The sequence below is a fragment of the Siphateles boraxobius genome, unplaced genomic scaffold (genome assembly GCF_051911475.1).
Source record: "Siphateles boraxobius isolate OS27281-9 unplaced genomic scaffold, OSU_SipBor_1 22, whole genome shotgun sequence".
Classification (NCBI taxonomy): Eukaryota; Metazoa; Chordata; class Actinopteri; order Cypriniformes; family Leuciscidae; genus Siphateles; species Siphateles boraxobius.
Window position 1 is genome coordinate 29,857,797 of NW_027508833.1, and position 21,441 is coordinate 29,879,237.

The following is a 21,441-nucleotide window of genomic DNA, read 5'->3' on the forward strand; positions in this document are numbered from 1 at the left end:
TACAAACTGAATTCGCAGGGCTGCCAACTCTCACAAGTTCACTGTTACCCCTTTTCCACCAAGGCAGAGCTGGTGCTGGTTCGGAGCCAGAGCCTAGTTTCAGATGAAACAGATTCTCAGCTCTCAGATTCTGTCAATTTAATTACGAAATTCAAACAATAAATACCGTTTTGGCGCTTGTAAATGTGATGTGACAGATCACTGACAGATCTCAGTTCAAGCGGCATGTGAACCGATCATCTGTCACTCTTTACTAGTCTACCAGTTAATAGTTAATAAAACAAATATAGCCAGGTAATTTGAAAGATACAGTTCAACTTACCGAAATGTAATAAATGTAAATCGATTGATCAGTGTTTTTCAACCGCGGAAAGAGGTCCATAAAACAGCTGGAGAACAGTGTCACATAAGTTACATTTACCTCAGGAAAGCCATTATACCGGATGTTAGTTGATTGCTATAAAAAATTGCTATAAAGAGGAGTATTTTGCTAAATATGATAACTATTTTACATATTTATTATATTTTGACCTATATCATTAAAATATTATAACGTTGTTATTATAAAAACGCATATTTCATTTCAGATGTTATTTTTAACCTTTAATAATAATACCAGTTGACAGGGCTCTCTGTAGGTTTACAGAATTAGGTGATGATTTTTTTTGTAGAGAAAAATTAACGCAATAACTTATCTACTGTACCTAATATTTATCCAAATGAAATGATATTGAATCAAGAACTGAATCAGATCACAAGAATTGAATTAAAATTGTGAAATTAAAATTTTTAAATCATAAATTGGACTTTTTGTGAAAGAAATCAGGGATTTATTTTTTAGGTAGAGATGCACCGATTGATCGGCTGGTGATCGGAATCGGCCCATTTTCACGTGATCTGCCATGACCACGGCACAGAGTCTATTTTTGCTGCGCTGCTCACGCTCAATTAAAGTGAAAGCACACTTTTGTTGGACAAAATAAATATGATTTCACCCCAAAAGTGCCCAGAATGTGCATGTCTGGTGTGCTTTAACAAGAACTGGAGTAGGGTATGTCAGAAAAGAAATTATTTTTTATTATTTCACAATCGTTTCCCTGCACTTGCTCCACTTGCCCGAGCTTAGCGCTTGTTTAAGCTGGCTGGACATGTGGCAGAGAGAGAAGAACTGTTCGCGAAATAAAACTTGCCATTGATGTACAAGTGATTGCAATAAGCCTGTGTGTGTGTTTGGATACATATCTTTATACTGCAAGGCTATATTTATTTATTTATTTTTGCTATTTATATATTATTTTATTGCCATTACCTGTTTTCATTCAGAAGTTTAGTTTCCTAATCAAGTAAATATATCACATTTTTGGTATAGTTGAATATAGGAATTGAAAATGGTTCTTCCATACCATAACACTGCACTTACATGTGTGAATTTCCCACACCAGGAGTAATAATGCATATAGTTCAATTTTATTTAATTTGTTAAAAAAAAAATGTTATTAAAGAAAATATAGAAAATAAATATTTTATAATAAATAAAATCGGAATCAGCCTAGAAAATTGTAATCGGTGCATCTCTATTTTTAGGCCATATCGCCCAGCCCTAGTTTCGGGAAACACTGACTTAATGAACTAAGACGATAACGTCGGAACATCTAAAACATCTATTAACCTGTTAATATGAATGATTTTAAAGTTTGAACATGCAATACATATACAGATTAAATAAAACCACTTTTCCTAAAGTAGAATAGTCTTCTTTCAATGAATGATATATGCTTTCTTTATAACTACTTGAATACATCATTCTTTATCATTTCAAGCAGCAGACATATTTATTTGTATGAATGAAATATAATGAATCCTTATTAAAGCTATTAACTAGCAGTGAATGCTTTTCTCTTTTTCTTTTGTTGCTTGATAAATATTAAGGACACCGACTGCATTAGGTTTATTACTCACTGTCACTTTAAGACATCGGATCATGTCCAATGACATGCGGATCCAATTGCACTGATGCACATCCGATTAACTCAAAACTGTTTAAGACTTAACCGACAGAGTTTACTGCTGCGTCCCAATTCGCATACTATCCATCCTAAATAGTATTCGAAAATAGAATACTCTCCAAAACTGACATTTCGACATAATGTTGTGTATTTGTCCATTCAGAAACGAAAGAGAGCTAAATGCAGTCCTCGCGCGTTGTGTGTGTGTGTGTGTGTGTGGCTGCACGCTTCGAGTCGAATGGGTGCGCACAGAAAACTATGCGTCGTCGTCACTCTCATTCAGATCTATATGGCTGCTCTACTCATTCTCCCAAACGTTTACATTTTTTTATATTTCATGAGACATGGAGCGCATGTGAACCTGTGTGCCGCTGGTAGATCAGCAGCACGTCCCTAATACTACAGGACAAATATGCGCATCTACAAACGCAGGACATCAGTTCTGACTGGATCGCTTCCCAAATCGTCACCATCTAACGTTTTTGTCTAGTTTTTGTCCGTTGAAGAAAATGTCAATAGATTTTCGTCATAGTTTTTGTCATTCAAAACTATTTTTATTTAGTTAACTTTTCGTTTTCGATTATGGTAGGTTGTAGTTACTCGCACATTGTGCTCGTAAATCATTTTTCCGGTTCGCACGGATCGATTTTTAGGGGCATATGCGAGCAAAATGGTCGCACTGTAGAGCCCTGCTAATCGACAAGAAAAAAGCTTTAGTCAGTAATTAGGACATTCTGGGTTGAGCGAGGGGTGCTCAGTGCTCCATTCCCACCATGAAACGATTATTTTGCTTGGGCAGGACTGAGCGAGCAGAGCGTAATCTTCAGAAAGGGGCGCTCTGCTCTGGAGGAAATATTACCACTCTGAACACATACTCTGGTGTGAGACTGTGTTGTTCCTCTGTTGTTTGATTGTTGATTGATAGCTTTTAGGTTCGTTATTAGGGTCACCCTCAGGTTAAACGAACACGTCACCGAATACACCGGTCAGCACCGAAAACACAGGGATTTTTTTAAGACAATAATCCCACAACCAATTAGATATTCTACAATTAAATCAACTACTCGAATATTCTAAAGTTGTGATTCATCCCTAATATACACTTAGGATGGCTTAAGGGTGAGTAAATCATGGGCTAATTTTTGGGTGAACTAACCCTTTAACCAAAACACTTGTGATTTATGATTTGATTTTTGCCATAATCGAGCAGCCCAAATTACAACTAAGACTGCTGGTACATGATATTGTAAAAATAAAAACAAGCTCATAGAAATCTGAGGCTCAATAAAATGATGTCTGATTAGTTCCTTCTGTGCTCCTCAGGCAGGTGAGGTCCGATGGCAAGGACAAGAACTCTGTGGTATCATTTACTCTGACAGATGAACCCCAACACATAGATCTTCAGACATCCAGCCACAAAGAGGAGGTGAGGATCTAATGGGCTTAATCATTATCCATGATTGGAGTTATGTGCTTAGGTTTTGACACCTCTCTGTATGTTTCTCAGGCTATGAGGTTAGCAGTGGTGTGTAAGGATGGTCAGCTTCATCTCTTTGAGCACTTTCTTAATGGGTGAGTCTGTCCATCTTTTCCGTTTATCAGTGTGAATGGTTATTCTTTAAAACAGGTCAATGAAGCTCATGTTGATATTTTTATTCCTCAGGATATGCAAGAAGCCACTGTCACCAGTGTGCTCCCTGCAGGTGTCCACTATGAAGGGAGACTCGCCTGTGCCAGTGCCTCTGCTCGCAGCAGCTTTGTGTGCAGACAGACAGAACCTAAAGCTGGCATACGGAAATCACCTACAGCCTGTCATGGAGAAAACTGTAAGTACAGCAGAAATTGATCATTGATTTAAGTGGGTTATTCAATTGGATAATTTTCTAACATGCCGTCTCTTCCCACAGCCATTTAACACGTCAGAAAGACATGCGTGCTTGGTCCGAGATGTACTTTCCACACTTTCTCTCTCTGTAGACATGGCTGTCTCCAAGGTAAGACCCAATCTGTGCCATCAATAAATGCTGTTACGTATTGGTCATTTGACATTCAATTTCAAACAGCATCTGCAGTGTTGCATACCATATTTGTAAAATTATTAACTCTTTAACGCGTACGATCACTAGGGATGGGGGATATATTATTGTTTGCGATATACTGGTAAAAATTCTCCTCACAAACTGTCCGTAAAGCGCATTATTTCAGTTAATCTCACTGAATTCAGTGTATTTGACGCCCGACTCGCAGAAATATTGTGATATTGTTTTAAGTCCATATCTCCCATCCCTAAAGAGCACACCTGTGTGATCAGTCTTGGCTGATGCCTGGAGTGTACGATCACACAGGTTTGATTGGAACGTTCAGTGCATCACGTGATCAGCTTCTAAGGTCAAATGTGCTTTCGTACTTTGGCTGGAGCTGAGCCAGAGACTCGCTCTGCGCTTGCCATATATCACAGCTATTCAGTGTTTTCAACCACATAAGGTTTATTTTAGGTTTCAGACATTTAAATACTCATAAGTACTGGCAAAACAATACATTTATAGTTTGTAAAATACACATTGATGTCTATGAAAGCGTCAATAATTCAAAATTTCAAATATAAATTGGAAAGGTGTTATTCATACCAGATACACATTGTGTAGGTAATAGGCTTGGGCGGTATCCAAATTTTGATACCGTCAAACCTCCTCCCTATTTTACCGGGGTATACGGTATTACCGTGACTAATTAAAAATTATGACATAAGGCTCAGACAGCGTCACCAAACTGTTGGCTTGTGTCTACACCGTTCAGAAACTGAATACCAGATCGGGCATAAAAAACACAACAAAAAAAATCAAGGCCAACCCGTGCACGTTGTGTCTGATCCCTGTTGACGGCATTAAATGTAATTATGAGCCGGAGCCCTATTTAGACTCGACTATTTTTAATACGTGGGCCGTTATAATATGGTGGCGCCAAATAATTGTTTAACCCAGATGCTGGGTGGTAGATATAAATACTATTTTTAAATGAGCAAAAATGGGACAATTAATAATATTTAATTATTTTAATTATGACAATTGTATTCATTTTATTAATTCATTTAAATTAAATTAACAAGCAACAAGTGCATTTGTAAATCCGGTGACACGCGTCCATTGATTTTTATTAATACAACTTTTCTGTCAGTGCTGCAAAGATTAAGTTGACGATCGCCATCACCTAGTGAACGCGCATATATAGAGAGAAATGCAAATCATGGATTACATAATCAGACGGTATAGGCTAGCCTTTTTCTTTTCCTTTTGAATTGTTTCGTTTAAAGAAATTGACGATTGATATCTCCGTAGTGAACGCGCCTACAGAGAGAAATGCACATCATGGATAAATCCGAGAGTATGCTGCCTATATTTCTTTTCCTTTTGAATTGTTTCGTTTAAAGAAATTGATGAATCGCCATCTCCATAGTGAACGATAGAGAGAAATGCACATCATGGATTACATAACCAGAGAGTAGGCTAGCCGATTTCTTTTCGTTTGGAATAGTTTCGTTTAATTTGATGATCGCCATTTCCGTATGAACGCGCATAGAGAGAAATGCACATCATGGATTAAATAATCAGCGAGTGGCCTATTTCTTTTCGTTTTGAATTGTTTCGTTTAATGAAATTTCAAGCTTTATTTAGATATCTGTCATGTCTGTGAGACATACACCGAGTTTCGGTTAATTTATAATGAGATTTCAATGCAAGTGACCGCGGCGCGCCAGCGCATGATCAAGTCATGATTATGTTGTCTGCTATATTTGATTCTTATTTATTATTGGTTGATAAAAAAAAATTTAAAATTAGGATACAATTTATACAAAACGAAATTCACTTTAAAGAAAGGCCTTTTACAAAATGAAACTTAATTAATTGGTCAATGTCTGACTCCCGATGCATCCCATCTTACTCGTGCTGTTCAGTTTTCATTATCAACGTAAAAAAAAAAAAAACATTATAATATTTTAACAAATATAAACTAATGCGCTTATTTAATGAACTCGGGGCAAAATGCACCCTCGCAGCAGTGAGTGGGTCTTTGTTTCAGAGATGCGACATTAGGTTAGAGGTGTTTCCATCTCTCGCAGTCACCTTTTTTATTACAACATTTACAAATTGCCTCGTCAGTATTTACCGCCTCTCCCTTCTCTCTCTCTCTCTCTCTCTCTTTCTCCTCCACACTGTCACTTGATGACAACTACATAAGCATTTTTAGGCATTGAATAAATTATATTTATTTATTATATATAAGTGCCGGTAATGACGGTATTGAAACTGATACCGTTGCTATTTTAAGACCCCGCGGTATACGATATTACCGAAATACCGCCCAACCCTAGTAGGTAACTGTTTACTCTATTATTCTCCCACTTCACCGGCCACTTACATGTATTTCAGGAGAAGTGGATGAATTTACGTGTTGTAAATCTGACACATCACATTCTCTGAGTTGGGGCACAAACTAACATGGCGGTACCCATCGCTCGTTATAGATCAACTAACATGATCATTATAAAGGTTTAAATGACAAAATACATTTACTTTTACATTTACTATCAGGTAGGTGATGAAATGGCTTACAAGTTGGTGAATATTCCGAATAAAAAAGGAAATAAAAGCGATACATCCGTCATACAGCGCTATTGTGTCTGCGCTGTGTCTCGTGACAAGCATGATGCGACGCCATGGAAATAAGATTATACTTTAACTTTGGGGGCTTAGCTAGAATATTTTAAACTTGCATGTGAAAGGGTTAAAACTGCTTGGTTTCTGATTCTGTATAATTACTCATTTCTTTCTATCTGTCTAACCTGTCTACCTGAGATATTTGTAACATTTGTCACACTGCAGAACTATGGAGGACCAGCTCTACCATATTTAAAAATAAATACAGAAATAAATAAATGCTCAATAAATAAATAAGCATACAATTAATTGCCCCAAAAAATACAATAAACAAATAAATGTAGGTAGAAATTAAATTATACAGTGAGACATAAATGTATATATCTCTTTTAATTAGCTTCTTTATTTATTCATCTTTGTAATAATTACCTTATTTATTGTTCATTATAATCTTCAACTTTATTTATTAATTACTTATTTTTTTAAAGTATTTATTTATGTGCATGTTATAATATTTTTTTCTGTTTTATTGGTCCATTGTTTTTTTTTACCCTATTTATTTCTTCAATGTTATTTATTTCTGCCTATCGTTTTTACATTTCTGTATGCATTTCTGCCTCATTATGCAAATGAGGAGGGGCTGTGTCTTAAGGGGTCAACTTCTGCCCATTGGTTGGTTAGCATTTTACTGCATCGGACGAATCTACATGGCTTTTCTCCGCCATAAAGCATTGTTTAGTGGCAGTAATGCAACTCATTGGATGCCAGCTGCAAGAAGAAGAAGAAGAAGTGTTTTCAAACTCAGCAGGCAGACGTTCAGTGTCCGACCTCTTAAGGGAAGCTGCTAATAGACTGCTAGACCGCTTCCTCCAGATTCTGAAAAACTACATTGTCGACATCTGTGTCCATGTGTGCCGCTAACTGAAACACACGTTCTGTCAGAGCGTCCAAACGAAAAATAATAGTCAATACTTATAACTTTAGCATTGTTTTCAAAAACAGTTGCTAAATGCCTCAGCTCACTGACAACTTCATCGTAGGTAGCCATCTTTGTTGTGACTGGCCGGTGGCATGTAGATTCGACCGATGCAGTAAAATGCTAACCAACCAATGGGCAGAAGTTGACCCCCTAAGACAGCCCCTCCTCATTTGCATAATGAGGCAGAAATGCATACAGAAATGTAAAAACGACAGGCAGAAATAAATAGCATTGAAGAAATAAATAGGGTAAAAAAATACAAAGGAAGAATAAAACAGACAAAAATATTCTAACATACACATAAATATATAAGGTAATTATTACAAAGGTGAATAAATAAAGAAGCTTATTAAGAGATATATACATTTATGTCTCACTATATAATTTAATTTCTACCTACATTTATTTGTTTATTGTATTTTTTGGGGCAATTAATTGTATGCTTATTTATTTATTGAGCATTTATTTATTTCTGTATTTATTTTTAAATATGGTAGAGCTGGTCCTCCATACAGAACAATTAAAGTGAACCGTAAACAAAAATAAAGAAAACATTTTTTTTTTAAATGGTGAAATATTTTAACAGGGGTGTCCAAACTCTGTCCTGGAGGGCCTTAGCTCTAGCTTGCCTCAACTCACTTGACTGAAGTTTCTAGTATCCCTAGAAAAACCTTGATTAGCTGGTTCATGTGTTAAATTGGAGTTAAAGTTAACTTTGCTGGACAGTGGCCCTCTAGGAAAAGGATTGGACACCCCTGATCTAAAAGAAATGGTAACCGGTTACAGCATATGAAATATACACTGCAGTTCAAAACGTCGACAAGATTTAAAAGGAAAATTCTCTTATACTCACTAAGGCTGTGTTTGTTCTAATCAAAAATAGTTTTTAAAATATAATAATTTTCCACAACATTCACTATTTTTATCATTTAACTCTTCGGGTCGCCGATCACGTCGGCGTGATCAAGTTACATGACCTGTTTAAGACGTCGAAGCATAAAAACAAAGTCACGTTGAGCGCTGCCGTCCACTTCTGTCGAAAGTGCTGGCTTGAAGTTCTATTTTACTTTTTGTTTTGTGTTGATAGACCAAGTAAAAATGGAGATATGATCATTTAAACTTTATATAAAAAAAATACTGACGCGTTCGTAAAAGAACGCCAGATGTGATGCGACAGGCGTTGCATTTATTCTAATAACTTCGTCGTTTTTTGTCATAAAACAAAACGGAGAAAAATGTGTGAATCTGCTGACTCTGCTCTTCAGGCTGCACATTTTAGGGAATGGAGGAGGAACCAACTGAGCAAAGAAGCGAAATTGAAAGGCAGAGGATTTAAGCCCCGTTCACACCGCCAGCGACTTTGTCGCTGTATGTCGCTAGGCTCTGTACTGTGATGTCGCTTGTGGGCTTTCGTAGTGCTGTCGCTCTAATGTTATTGGTAGACTGCACGTCTGGCCATATCTATCCAAAATACCATCACAAGTGATATATACAACTATACAATTTTAATTTGACTCGGAATTAGGCTAAAAAGAAACAGTATATGCTGTTGGGAGAGTGTTTTTATATTACCATAGCAGTGTTCAGTGGATTAAATAATTTACTAGATTAACGATCGATCAATCAACAAATTAAACTCACTCATACTGTCATAAATTACTAAAACGTCATTCGTAATTGACAAATAATCAATTTTCTTGTCCCTAATAGTCAAAACAATGCAGGGGAAACTGCAAAATGAACTGCAGCAGTACTAAACTTGCATCATAAAATTAGACAACTCGAACTATAAATGTATGAATTAAACTCACTGAGACTGTCGACAGTTTCTTTTCCATGCATCATTTTATTATATCCATATATGTGGTTACAGTTAAATCATATTAAACAGTGTAATCATCCTCGAACTCTTCTGTCTTGCCTGCACTCGAGACGGTGACGTGGGCTCCACTGAAAAGGCTTCTTTCCTATTGGTTGTCGCTCGCGAAAATCGCTTCTCATTTGCATAAAGTTGAAATTTCTCAACTTTTGTCGCTTGTCTCTTGTCGTTTGACACGCCCACATTCTGTCGCCAACGCGTGTCGCTGGCGGTGTGAACGGGGCTTTACGGAGTTGACAAAGAGAGACATATACGTTATATATATAGAGAGAGATTATTGCTAGTTTTTGGAAGAGTTTGAGTAGATTTTGAGAGTAGTTTAGGAGTAGTGTAGATAGTTTAGGAGTAGATTTAGATAAACTGTTTTGAGGAGTGGCACAGATAAAAAATAAAACAAAACACCTGATATTTGTTGTAAATAGCTGTATGTATAGTTTGATTTTGTGTTCCTTTTACCTTTTGTATGGTATATTTGCACTATTGAGGAACCCCTCTTACTCAAGGAATGAAAGCCCTGTAATGTAGCTGTCTTAGTAATTGTACATGAAGTGTTTTGTAGAGTTTCTAAGCAAAAAAGAAAAGAAAAACCGCCTATTGCCACACCTGCTTTTTGCTGCATACAGTTTAATTTTATCTCAATTTTACATTTTTTATGTTCTATTTGCACTATTTGTGAACCCTCATACTCTGGGAATGCAATGCCTTAAATATAGCTCTCTGTATAATTGTGTGCACAACATTTTTTTTTAAAGTGGCTGAGCTAAAAAAAAAAAAAGCCTATGGCTACACCCGCTTTTTTTTTGTAAATCATATTTTATTTTGCATATAGCTTGATTATATCTGAATTGTACCTGTATATGTTGATATTTACAACTTGTGTTTACATTTTAAACCTTTTAAAATGCTTCATTGAGCATGTTTGTGTTTTTTGTAGTAGAAAAGCTATAATTTTTCTTTTCAGATTTTGTGTTTTTTGTGATTTTGGGTCCAGTGTGTTGATACAGTACATCAAAGTGAAAAACTAATTGTCTGATCATATAGGTGATGTTGTGCTGAAAAACATTATACCAAACATTGGTATGGTAAACATTTGTTTATGTTGCAAAATTTAAAAAAAAAATAAAAGTACTCAAAAACGGCCAAAATAGCCCAAGACTCCGAAGGGTTAAAAGCAGACTTTTCAGCAGCCATTACTCCAGTCCCCAGTGTCACACGATCCTTCAGATATCTTTTTATTTTGCTGATTTTCTGCTCAGCAAATAAAACTGCTTTTTATTTTGCTGCTTTTTTTATAGAAAGTTTAAAAAACAGCATTTACTTGAAAGGGAAATCATATGTAACAATGTAAATGTATTTACTGTCACTCAAATTAATGCATCTTTGAATAAAACTTAATTTTTTAAAGAAAAACGTTCCTGAACCCAAACTTTTTAACGGTAGTGTACATATAAAGAAAAAAAACCTCAAATCAAATTGTTAAATAAGTTCATGGACGAATTACTAAATCAACTACCCATTCCCTCTAACACTGGTACTGTAATGGTTTAAAACGGTTTATTGACTGTGCATTAATTTGAACATCTTCTAGGTGAAGACACCAGTTGTTAATCAAAAGAGCAAAGTTTTAATGCCAGGACTAACAGGACACAAGGCACCAATCAAATTAAATCCCAATGAAGCAGAGAAAAGGAAAAAAGAGGCCAGTAGCACAGAGGTAAGACTCCAGACAATTTGTGTAAAATACTTAAATTATATCCCCCAATAATTCAGGAATTTCTTCAGTTGAATATATTAAAACACCTCTCCATCATACTGTAGTTGTCTATCGAGGAGCGGTTGGAGCAGATTGAGTTGAGTGGAGGCAGGAAGGGTGCTGCTAAAGGCTCATCCTCCCTGCAGACGGACAGCTTTGCTGTACTGCTTGTTCAAGGCCTAGAGAGCAAAGACGAGAAGATCCTTAATGTAAGGTTACACTCCTCTCGCTACAAACATACACAACAGATTGTTGTCTGTTCAATAGACCCTTTGTCAATGAACGCTGTTCATGTTCTCATTCTGATTTGATTCATTCTAACAGAAAATATTTCAAACCAAAAAAGAGATATTGATAAAGAACACCGTTTCCCGGTTACCACCCCCAGCTATCCTGCCATTGCTGGAAGAGGTATGTCGACATTGTTAAATAGTATTAAGTATTTAAACAAACTACAAAAATCTTACTGACCCCAAACTTTTGATTAGTGTGTATATATATATATATATATATATATATATATATATATATACACACACATACATATATACATACACATTTAAATTATTCTATGGTTGTTTCTTTAGCTGTCCAAAAGACTGCAGGGGCATCCGTTCGCGTGAGTATATTTTTACTCTTGTTTTTTTTTCCCTTTGAAGGTTAAGTTTTAACTTTTTGTAACGTGATTCTTTTACTGTGTGCAGGGCCTTGCTTATAGTTCAGTGGTTTAAGGCTGTACTTACACAACACGCATCATACTTGTCTTCGGTAAGTGCGTGTGTACATCTATACCTGTCAAATAGATTTGCATAATCCAGATCTTAATGTTGCGCCAGTGCTTATTTAGTCTTGTATCCATGGTGGATAATATTTCTCACTTTTTTGGGGGTTCCTCATTTGGTCTGTTCGTCTTGTTTCCCCATAGCTGCCGGATCTAGTGTCTCAGTTGGGTTTGATCTACCATATGATTGAGAGCAGGGTAAAGTTATATCATCAACTCAGCAGGCTTCATGGCAAATTGTTCCTGCTTATGTCACAGGTGAGCTGCTCAAACACAAGCAACCAGAACAAATGGCTTAAAGTGATAGTTCACCTAAGAATGAAAACAGATTTTTCTCACTTTTGCGTATTTTTCCATTAGGTGGCGACCAGCAGCAGTGCTCAGAAAACTGATGTTGATCGCACAGCAAAACTGGTTTATGAAGAAGGTAATGAGCTCTTTTATTTTTTTAGTAACCGTTAGCAGTTTGTTTTTGTAGTAAAATACTCAAATATAATGAACCAATAAAATTGTAGTTTAATCAAGACTAATAGAGAGGGTATGCATTGACATCACTTTCCCACCGGAACACGCCCCCTCAGCTGGACTGAGTGACAAAAGAACTGCTGCATGACTGGATTTTATAGGGGAAACAGCGAAAAGCGAGTAAAACGAACAATTATCAGTTTAAACTAAAGGTTGGACTCGATATAGTCAGTGTTGGGCAAGCTACTTAGAAAATGTAGTGAGCTAAGCTAGCAGTTACTCTACATTAAATGTAGCTTCACTACACTGAAGCTACCACCCTGGGAAATGTAGCAAGCTAAGCTACACTAATATGGCAAAAGAAGTTTACTACATCTAAGCTACTTTTTCAAATTAAATTTTTATATTGAACCAACTTAATTCCAAGTCAATGCTATCTCAGTGATCAATGAAATTGTCAATCAAACATATAGGCAGGCCTAATTTGTCAGTTCAATTGTTTATTCAACAACTGTTCGAAACCAATTTGGCCAAAAAAAAACAAAAAACATAACTATATAAAACCATATAACTATATAAAACAATAACAAAACCAGGTGTCAAGAGTGTGTGCATCTTTTTCCATTTCTCACGTGTCAGCCCAAGGATTGATATTGGTACATGGTGTCACACCATACGGAGCAGAAGGTGGTGGTAATGCACCAAAAAGCTGGTTTGTAGGGCCCTATGAAATCCGTTTTATTTTTTCCCACATTCCAAATTCAGTTATATTTTGTTTTCATTTTTCTGGACTCCCATTTTAATGGTTAAATAATTTTTTTGTAATCAATTGATCATGAAACTTATATAATTTAACAGTAATTTATTAACATTTTCAAATAAATTACATTTTAAGGGCACAATGAAATATTTTTTTTTCTTTTAATGGTTTAAATTGTAATGACCAATTATTTGAAATGTAGGCCTAATGGTTTAAGCAAAACTTTCTTCAAAGGTTAAACCAACCTTTTTTGACAGGTTGCCACCTTTGAGTCTTTATTTTTTATGTGAAGATGGTTTTTCTCAAATCAAGCTAAAATGCTGCTAAAGTGACTTTCAGAGCGGCTGTGTGTAGATGAAGTTCATCGATCCATTACTGAAAACATCGCAAGCGTCATCTGCTTATTAGTGTGTGGTAAATGAATCCGCGCGTCTGAGCCATTCATTGACAGAGACACGCAGAACATGCATGATTCCTTTTTAAATAGTCTTTAAGCAGTTTAATATTCACAGACACTAGTCTATATCGCGATTTTATTTAAGTTTACTTAGCCTACCTCTTCATCCAAGATCTGACAAATTCCGTGAAATTCCGCGTTATACAGTAAATTTCGTTTTTATGCATGGATATCGCGATTCAGTCCATGTTTTCCGTATTGCGGTAATGAAATCATATGGCCCTATGGTTGCCGACCACCGTAAAACAAGAAGTCACCGTCACTAACTGATCCAGCATCAGTGATACTTAGCAGTTGTATTTCCGATTTGAGCTTGAGCTTTAGAAATGCTTGGGAAAATGTAACGTTAGCTTGTGTGGACGCTACCGCACTACTTGATCAAAAAAAGAGCTTCGCTACTGAAAAGCTATTTGATTCAGAAAACAGTGACGCTACCACCACGCTACTGAGAAATGTAGTTAAACCAGTAGCGTCACTACTTGTAGCAACGCTACTGCCCAACACTGGATATAGTGTTCCTTACAACTTACCCAAGATCCAGTGATCCATGGATATTGCTATGCAGCCAGCAATTGTTTCCTGATATTTATATGTGCTTGATTTTGACACAGGGGAAATAAAGAATTAACATGTGAACGCTTTATATAAATATATGAAGGTCTAAATCTGGGTAATCACATATCAATGTTATATACATTATGTTGTCCAGCTCTAAAACTAGTATAGTTATTTTTTGTGATGGTGATGTCACGCGCATACCCTCTATTGAGTTGCTGACTAAAATATCTTAATATATTTTATCTTTTTTTAAAATTTTCCCGCCCGCCATCCGCTGATAAGAGGCGCTGCTGATGACAGCCAGGAGACTAGAAATCGCCCGTCACCCGCCCGAATTTAATTAAAATATTTGTTTTCATCACGTCATCCGCCCGATCCGTGGTTTATCCACGGAGTCCGCGGCTATAACCGCCACCTGCGCATCTCTAGTGTAAATGTATTAGGTTTAATCTTAATTCCTTGAGAGTTTATAAGTGTAACCATTTCAACTTATTTTTCCCATCAAAATGGCATTAATGAAATGGCATACAAAACTACTGACAATTCTCCCAGATTCCAAATACAAATTTTGTCATTTAGAGCATTTATTTGCAGAAAACAACAACTGGTCAAAACAACATAAAAGATGCAGTGTTGTCAGACCTTGAATAATGGAAAGAAAATAAGTTCGTATTCATTTTTAAACATCACAATACTAATGTTTTAACTTGGGAAGAGTTCAGAAATCAATATTTGGTGGAATAACTCTGATTTTCATTCAGAAATCAATATTTGGTGGAATAACTCTGATTTTCATTCACAGCTTTCATGTGTCTTGGCATGCTCTCCACCAGTCTTTCACATTGATGTTGGCTAACTTTATGCCACTCCTGGTGCAAAACTTCAAGCAGCTCGGCTTTGTTTGATGGCTTGTGACCATTCATCTTCCTCTTGATCACATTCCAGAGGTTTTCAATGGGGTTCAGGTCTGGAGATTGGGCTGGCCATGACAAGGTCTTGATCTGGTGGTCCTCTATGCTTAAGCAAGGCTGGAATCGGGCAGATTTGTCTTTGTGAAGGAAGCATGAATCAAGCCACGTACAAGGTTGTACTGGAAGATAACTTGCTTCCTTCTGCTCTGACAATGTTCCCCAACTCTGAGGATTGGTTTTTCCAGCAGGACGATGCTCCATGCCACACAGCCAGGTCAATCAAGGTGTGGATGGAGGACTAACAGATCAAGACCCTGTCATGGCCATCTCAATCTCCAGACCTGAACCCCATTGAAAACCTCTGGAATGTGATCAAGAGGAAGATGGATTGTCACAAGCCATCAAACAAAGCCGAGCTGCTTGAATTTTTGCACCAGGAGTGACCCAACATCAATGTGAGAGCATTCCAAGACGCATTAAAGCTGTGCTTGAAAATCAGGGTTATTCCACCAAATATTGATTTTTGAACACTTTCTAAGTTAAAACATTAGTATTGTTTAAAATTGAATATTAACTTATTTTCTTTCCATTATTCGAGGTCTTGACCAGTTGTTATGAGTAAAGTATCAGTTCTGCAAATAAATGTTCTAAATGACTATTTTTATTTGGGAGAAATGTTGTTAGTAGTTTATAGAATAAAACAAAAATGTTAATTTTACTCAAACACATATCTATAAATAGTAAAACCAGAGAAACTGGTAACTTTTTTTTTTTAATTCAAAACTCAATTTTGAGTTTGATTGGTATTGAATATTGAAATGGCAAAAATAAATAACAAACACTTCCTTTTTTCTACAGAGTCTTCAGATGAGGATGAAGGTTCAGGAGATGAAGGGCGTCCTGAGGATGACTCTGATGTAAGATGCTCTCTCTCAGTTTTTCCTTCTGGGGTGTTTGGAGAGCGGCATTATGAGATTGTTCTCATGTTGACTTGTTTTTTCAGAACTGGGAGGAGGATGAGACGGCAATGGAATTGACAGAAGACAAAAAGAACCACAAAGAGGAGGATGAAGAGGAAGATATGAAAGATGAATCAAAAGCAAATGGTGATTCAGATCTGGACCCTGAAAATGAAAGCGAGGAGGAATAATACCCCCCAAAAAGCACCCTTGCATTTATATATGATTTCATTTTATTTTTCATTTTGTTGAATTTTATTGTAACAAAACAAAAGGTTATGTTTTATAGAATTCCGATAGCCAATGCAGCCTGGACTTGTGGTTGTCTTTCTCAGAACAGTCATGAAGGGCATGTGACCCTCAGTCTGGGTGACTGACAGCTCCGTACGGAGAGAGCACACACACATTTGAGGTCCATTCGGGTCACCTTTCCTTTGACCTCTAACTGCCTCTGTTTGCCCAGCTACAATGGGATACTGTGGGTTTCCCACACCAAATCCCCTTCAATCCCCCCTGCTCGATTGCATCCTTAAACAGACGTCCGATGTCCCGGTGGTCCGAGCATATGAGCTTATCATGATTATGCTCATCAACATTGTCCTCTGCTCACATCCTTGATTTCTGTCGTCATTGCTCTCTCTGTCACAGTCATTTCTCATGTTTGATTTCTGTGTCCTGTGTGTGATTTCAGATGAGGTTTTTTTTTTACACCCTCTGCAGTCATAACCCAGTTCTTGGTCTTGAGAACAAAAAATGTGAACCTCTCCCATTACAACATGAATATTAAAAACACAAAACCAGAGATGTGTACGTTAATTATACAGTGGTTGCAGTTAGTCAACCAAAACCTTTCATGCAAACAATATATCGGCGACTGTTGTACAGTTTAAATGAAATAAATACTGCTTTGTTCTCATCTCTTGTTTGGATTCATTTCATCTCATTTTCTTTCCTGGCTCTAAATGATAGCAGTTATGTGAAATGGATCAACCTGAAAGCTCGCTGTTTGCATGTAAATACATTATATATATATATATATATATATATATAAAATAAATATTTTCTTCCTCTAGCTCTACAAAAGTAATGGGAATTTGTCAAATGTTATGCTTGGCTCTAATGTCATCAGCTAGAAATTACTGTTTATTTCAATCTATGGTAATGGTTTTTTTATAAAAGCTTATTCAGTGGTCAAAAATGACTGGAAAAATGTTAAAGATGAAAATTCCTGGGTCATTAACAAAAGAAATGAATGGGTCATTAATTGTTTGTATCTAGTCAGCACAAGTGATTTACCGTTTTTAGGATACAGTTTCTCTTCCTTGGTGCTCTTGTGTACAAGTACATCTCAAAAATGTTTGAATATTATGAAGTTTTTCTTTTTTTGGTAATTTAATTATACAAGTGAAACTTTCATATATTGTAGATTTATGTAAAGAAAAATATTTCTTTATATTATAATATTAGCAAAATATCAATATGTCCTGCTGATATCATTCAGAAAAGGATTTACAATACAAAAATCTTCCAGTTCTGAAAAGTATGTTTATTAATGCAATAATTGACTGAAAAGAGGACTTTGGACCACTGAGCAACAGTCCAGTTTTTCTTAGTCCAGGTAAGACGCTTCTGATGTTGTCTCTGGTTCAGGAGTGGCATGTACTATATGTGACGGTTGTAGCCCATTTCCTGAAGGCTGTGTGTGGTGGCTCTTGATGCACTGATTCCCTTTGCTTGACAATCTTCTCAAGGCTATCATCCCTGTTACTTGTGCACCTTTTCCTGCCACACTTCTTCATTACAAACAACTTTCCATGAATATGCTTGGCAATGACCTGTGACGGATGTCCATGATCGTCTTCTGGACAACTGTCAAGTAGGCAGAACTAAAGATACCTGGTATTTTATATCAGGTACAATTACACACACCTTAATGTTTTCTCCTGACCATAGATGGAGCAAAATCTCATCTTAGCACTTTTGATGAATGGACACTGTTGTTTTTAGATTTGTGGTGTAAAAGTTAGTTTTTATTTTGAAGAAAAAATATAAAATTAGACCCTTGGGGTAACATTACCCCATCTTACACCTCTCTTAATATTTTAAATTCTGTGCTATAACTAAAGTCCCAAATGCCACAATGACTGACGCATCACCATCATGCGCATGCTAAACATATCTAAATATGTTACAATTTAAAAGTATATCCACATTGTTCTTAAGGGGGTCATTGTTCTTAAGGGGGTCAGGGGGTCCCCCATCCTACCCTATTGTATGTTAAATGTTATCAAATTTAAACTGTTGGCCGTATCGACGACATTTAAAATAAAAAGGTTGCTTGAAACATTTTAGTTTACGTGTCATGATGAGTCTAGAATATATTAAATGTATTACAAATATTGTTAAATATATTAAACATATTATTACTTTTTCTTTAAAAAACTGATGACATATGTATGATGTTTTGAGACACATCAGTTGGTGGAATCAAAGCGTCGCTCATGTTCTCCACTAGGTGGCGTCGATGTGTACACTTCATCACACGTGTCACAGTATGGCAAGCCGTTTTAGCTTAAATTGTACCCAGCCTTACTCATCGTAACTGCATTTTTACTGGTAAGAATTCAAATAGAGAGCTTTACAATTCAATTCTTACTATTAGCGTTTACAATTAGAGAGCTCTTTAATGCAATTATTACTAGTAAAAACTGATTTAGAGAGCTCTCTCTAATTCAGTTCTTACTAGTAAGAATCCAATTGCAGGGCTCTTTAATTCAATTAGAGAGCTCTTTAATGCAATTCTTACTAGTAGGAATTCAATTAGAGAGCTCTACAATTCAATTCTTACTAGTAGCAATTACAATTAGAGAGCTCTCTAATTCAATTATTACTAGTAAGAATTACAATTGCAGAGGTCTTTAATTCAATTCTTACTAGTAACAATTCTAATTAGAGAGCTCTACAAATTAATTTTTACTAGTCATATGTCTCCATTGACTTCCATTCATTTTTTATTACGGAGCTCTCTAATTTAATTCTTACTAGTAAGAAATACAATTAGAGAGCTCTACATTTGAATTGTTCCTAGTAAGAATTACAATTAGAGAGCTCTACATTTGAATTGTTCCTAGTAAGAATTACAATTAGAGAGCTCTCCAATATGGCAAGCCAATTATGACTAGTAACAATTACAATTAGAGAGCTCTCGAATTGAATTAAAGAGCTCTGGAATTGCATTCTTACTAGTAAGAATTGAATTAGAGAGCTATCTAATTCAGTTGTTACTAGTAAGAATGTAATTGCAGAGCTCTCTAATTCAATTACAGAGCTCTGCAATTATACATATCTTTGATTCGTTTTTTTACTAGTAAGAATTGAATTAGAGAGCTCTGTAATTGCATTTGTTACTAGTAAGAATTGGGTTAGAGAGCTCTCTAATTGTATTTCTTACTAGTAATAATTCAATTGTAGAGCTCTCTAATTGTTATTCTTACTAGTAACAATTCAATTAGAGAGCTCTGTAATTAAAAATGAATGGAAGTCAATTGAAACATATGACTAGTAAAAATTCATTTGTAGAGCTCTGTAATTGGAATTGTTACTAGTAAGAATTGAATTAGAGAGCTCTCCAATTGTAATTGTACTAGTAAGAATTGAATTAGAGAGCTCTCTAATTGTAATTGTTACTAGTAAGAATTGAATTGTAGAGCTCTCCAATTGAATTCTTACTAGAAAAAATGCAATTACGACGAGTAGGGCTGGGTACAATTTATATGGCAAGCCGTTTTAGCTTAAATTGTACTAGTAAGAATCCAATTGCAGAGCTCTTTAATTCAATTAGAGAGCTCTTTAATGCAATTCTTACTAGTAGGAATTCAATTAGAGAGCTCTACAATTGAATTGTTACTAGTAAGAATTACAATTAGAGAGCTCTCTAATTGAATTGTTACTAGTAAGAATTAAATTAGAGAGCTCTCCAATCCAATTATGACTAGTAACAATTATGGCAAGCCGTTTTAGCCTAAATTGTACCCAGCCTTACTCATCGTAACTGCATTTTTACTGGTAAGAATTCAAATAGAGAGCTTTACAATTCAATTCTTACTAGTAGCAATTACAATTAGAGAGCTCTTTAATGCAATTATTACTAGTAAAAACTGATTTAGAGAGCTCTCTAATTCAGTTCTTACTAGTAAGAATCCAATTGCAGAGCTCTTTAATTCCATTAGAGAGCTCTTTAATGCAATTCTTACTAGTAGGAATTCAATTAGAGAGCTCTACAATTCAATTCTTACTAGTAGCAATTACAATTAGAGAGCTCTCTAATTCAATTCTTGCTAGTAAAAATACAATTAGAGAGCTCTCTAATTAAATTATTACTAGTAAGAATTACAATTGCAGAGGTCTCTAATTCAATTCTTACTAGTAACAATTCTAATTAGAGAGCTCTACAAATTAATTTTTACTAGTCATATGTCTCCATTGACTTCCATTCATTTTTAATTACGGAGCTCTCTAATTTAATTCTTACTAGTAAGGATTACAATTAGAGAGCTCTACAATTGAATTGTTACTAGTAAGAATTACAATTAGAGAGCTCTCCAATCCAATTATGACTAGTAACAATTACAATTAGAGAGCTCTCTAATTCAGTTCTTACTAGTAACAATTACAATTAGAGAGCTCTCAAATAGAATTAAAGAGCTCTGCAATTGCATTCTTACTAAGAATTGAATTAGAGAGCTCTCTAATGCAATTGTTACTAGTAAGAATTCCAATGAGAGAGCTCTCTAATTCAGTTGTTACTAGTAAGAATGTAATTGCAGAGCTCTCTAATTCAATTACAGAGCTCTGCAATTGTACATATCTTTAATTCGTTTTTTTACAAGTAAGAATTGAATTAGAGAGCTCAATTACATTCTTACTAGTAACAATTCAATTAGAGAGCTCTGTAATTAAAAATGAATGGAAGTCAATTGAGACATATGACTAGTAAAAATTAATTTGTAGAGCTCTCTAATTGGAATTGTTACTAGTAAGAATTGAATTAGAGAGCTCTCCAATTGTAATTGTACTAGTAAGAATTGAATTAGAGAGCTCTCTAATTGTAATTGTTACAGTAAGAATTGAATTGTAGAGCTCTCCAATTGAATTTTTACTAGTAAAAATGCAATTACGACGAGTATAGGGCTGGGTACAATTTAAGCTAAAACGGCTTGCCATACAATTTAAGCTAAAACGGCTTGCCATAGTCACGGTTGTGTTTGGTTTAACGCCC

General features: G+C 35.7%; 1 protein-coding gene across 1 annotated transcript in view; it reads left to right on the forward strand.

Moving 5' to 3' along the window:
* Positions 1-17,079, forward strand: part of wdr43 (WD repeat domain 43) — a 33,461-nt gene extending 16,382 nt beyond the window's left edge. The window contains exons 6-18 of the mRNA XM_077239598.1: positions 3,330-3,432; positions 3,514-3,578; positions 3,670-3,832; positions 3,914-4,000; positions 11,108-11,233; positions 11,338-11,481; positions 11,597-11,683; positions 11,860-11,891; positions 11,977-12,040; positions 12,198-12,311; positions 12,414-12,480; positions 16,063-16,121; positions 16,208-17,079. Of these exons, the coding sequence (XP_077095713.1) occupies positions 3,330-3,432; positions 3,514-3,578; positions 3,670-3,832; positions 3,914-4,000; positions 11,108-11,233; positions 11,338-11,481; positions 11,597-11,683; positions 11,860-11,891; positions 11,977-12,040; positions 12,198-12,311; positions 12,414-12,480; positions 16,063-16,121; positions 16,208-16,354 (1,258 nt within the window). The 3' untranslated portion in view covers positions 16,355-17,079. The remainder of the gene's footprint in view (positions 1-3,329; positions 3,433-3,513; positions 3,579-3,669; positions 3,833-3,913; positions 4,001-11,107; positions 11,234-11,337; positions 11,482-11,596; positions 11,684-11,859; positions 11,892-11,976; positions 12,041-12,197; positions 12,312-12,413; positions 12,481-16,062; positions 16,122-16,207) is intronic.
* The last annotated feature ends 4,362 nt before the right edge of the window (positions 17,080-21,441 follow it).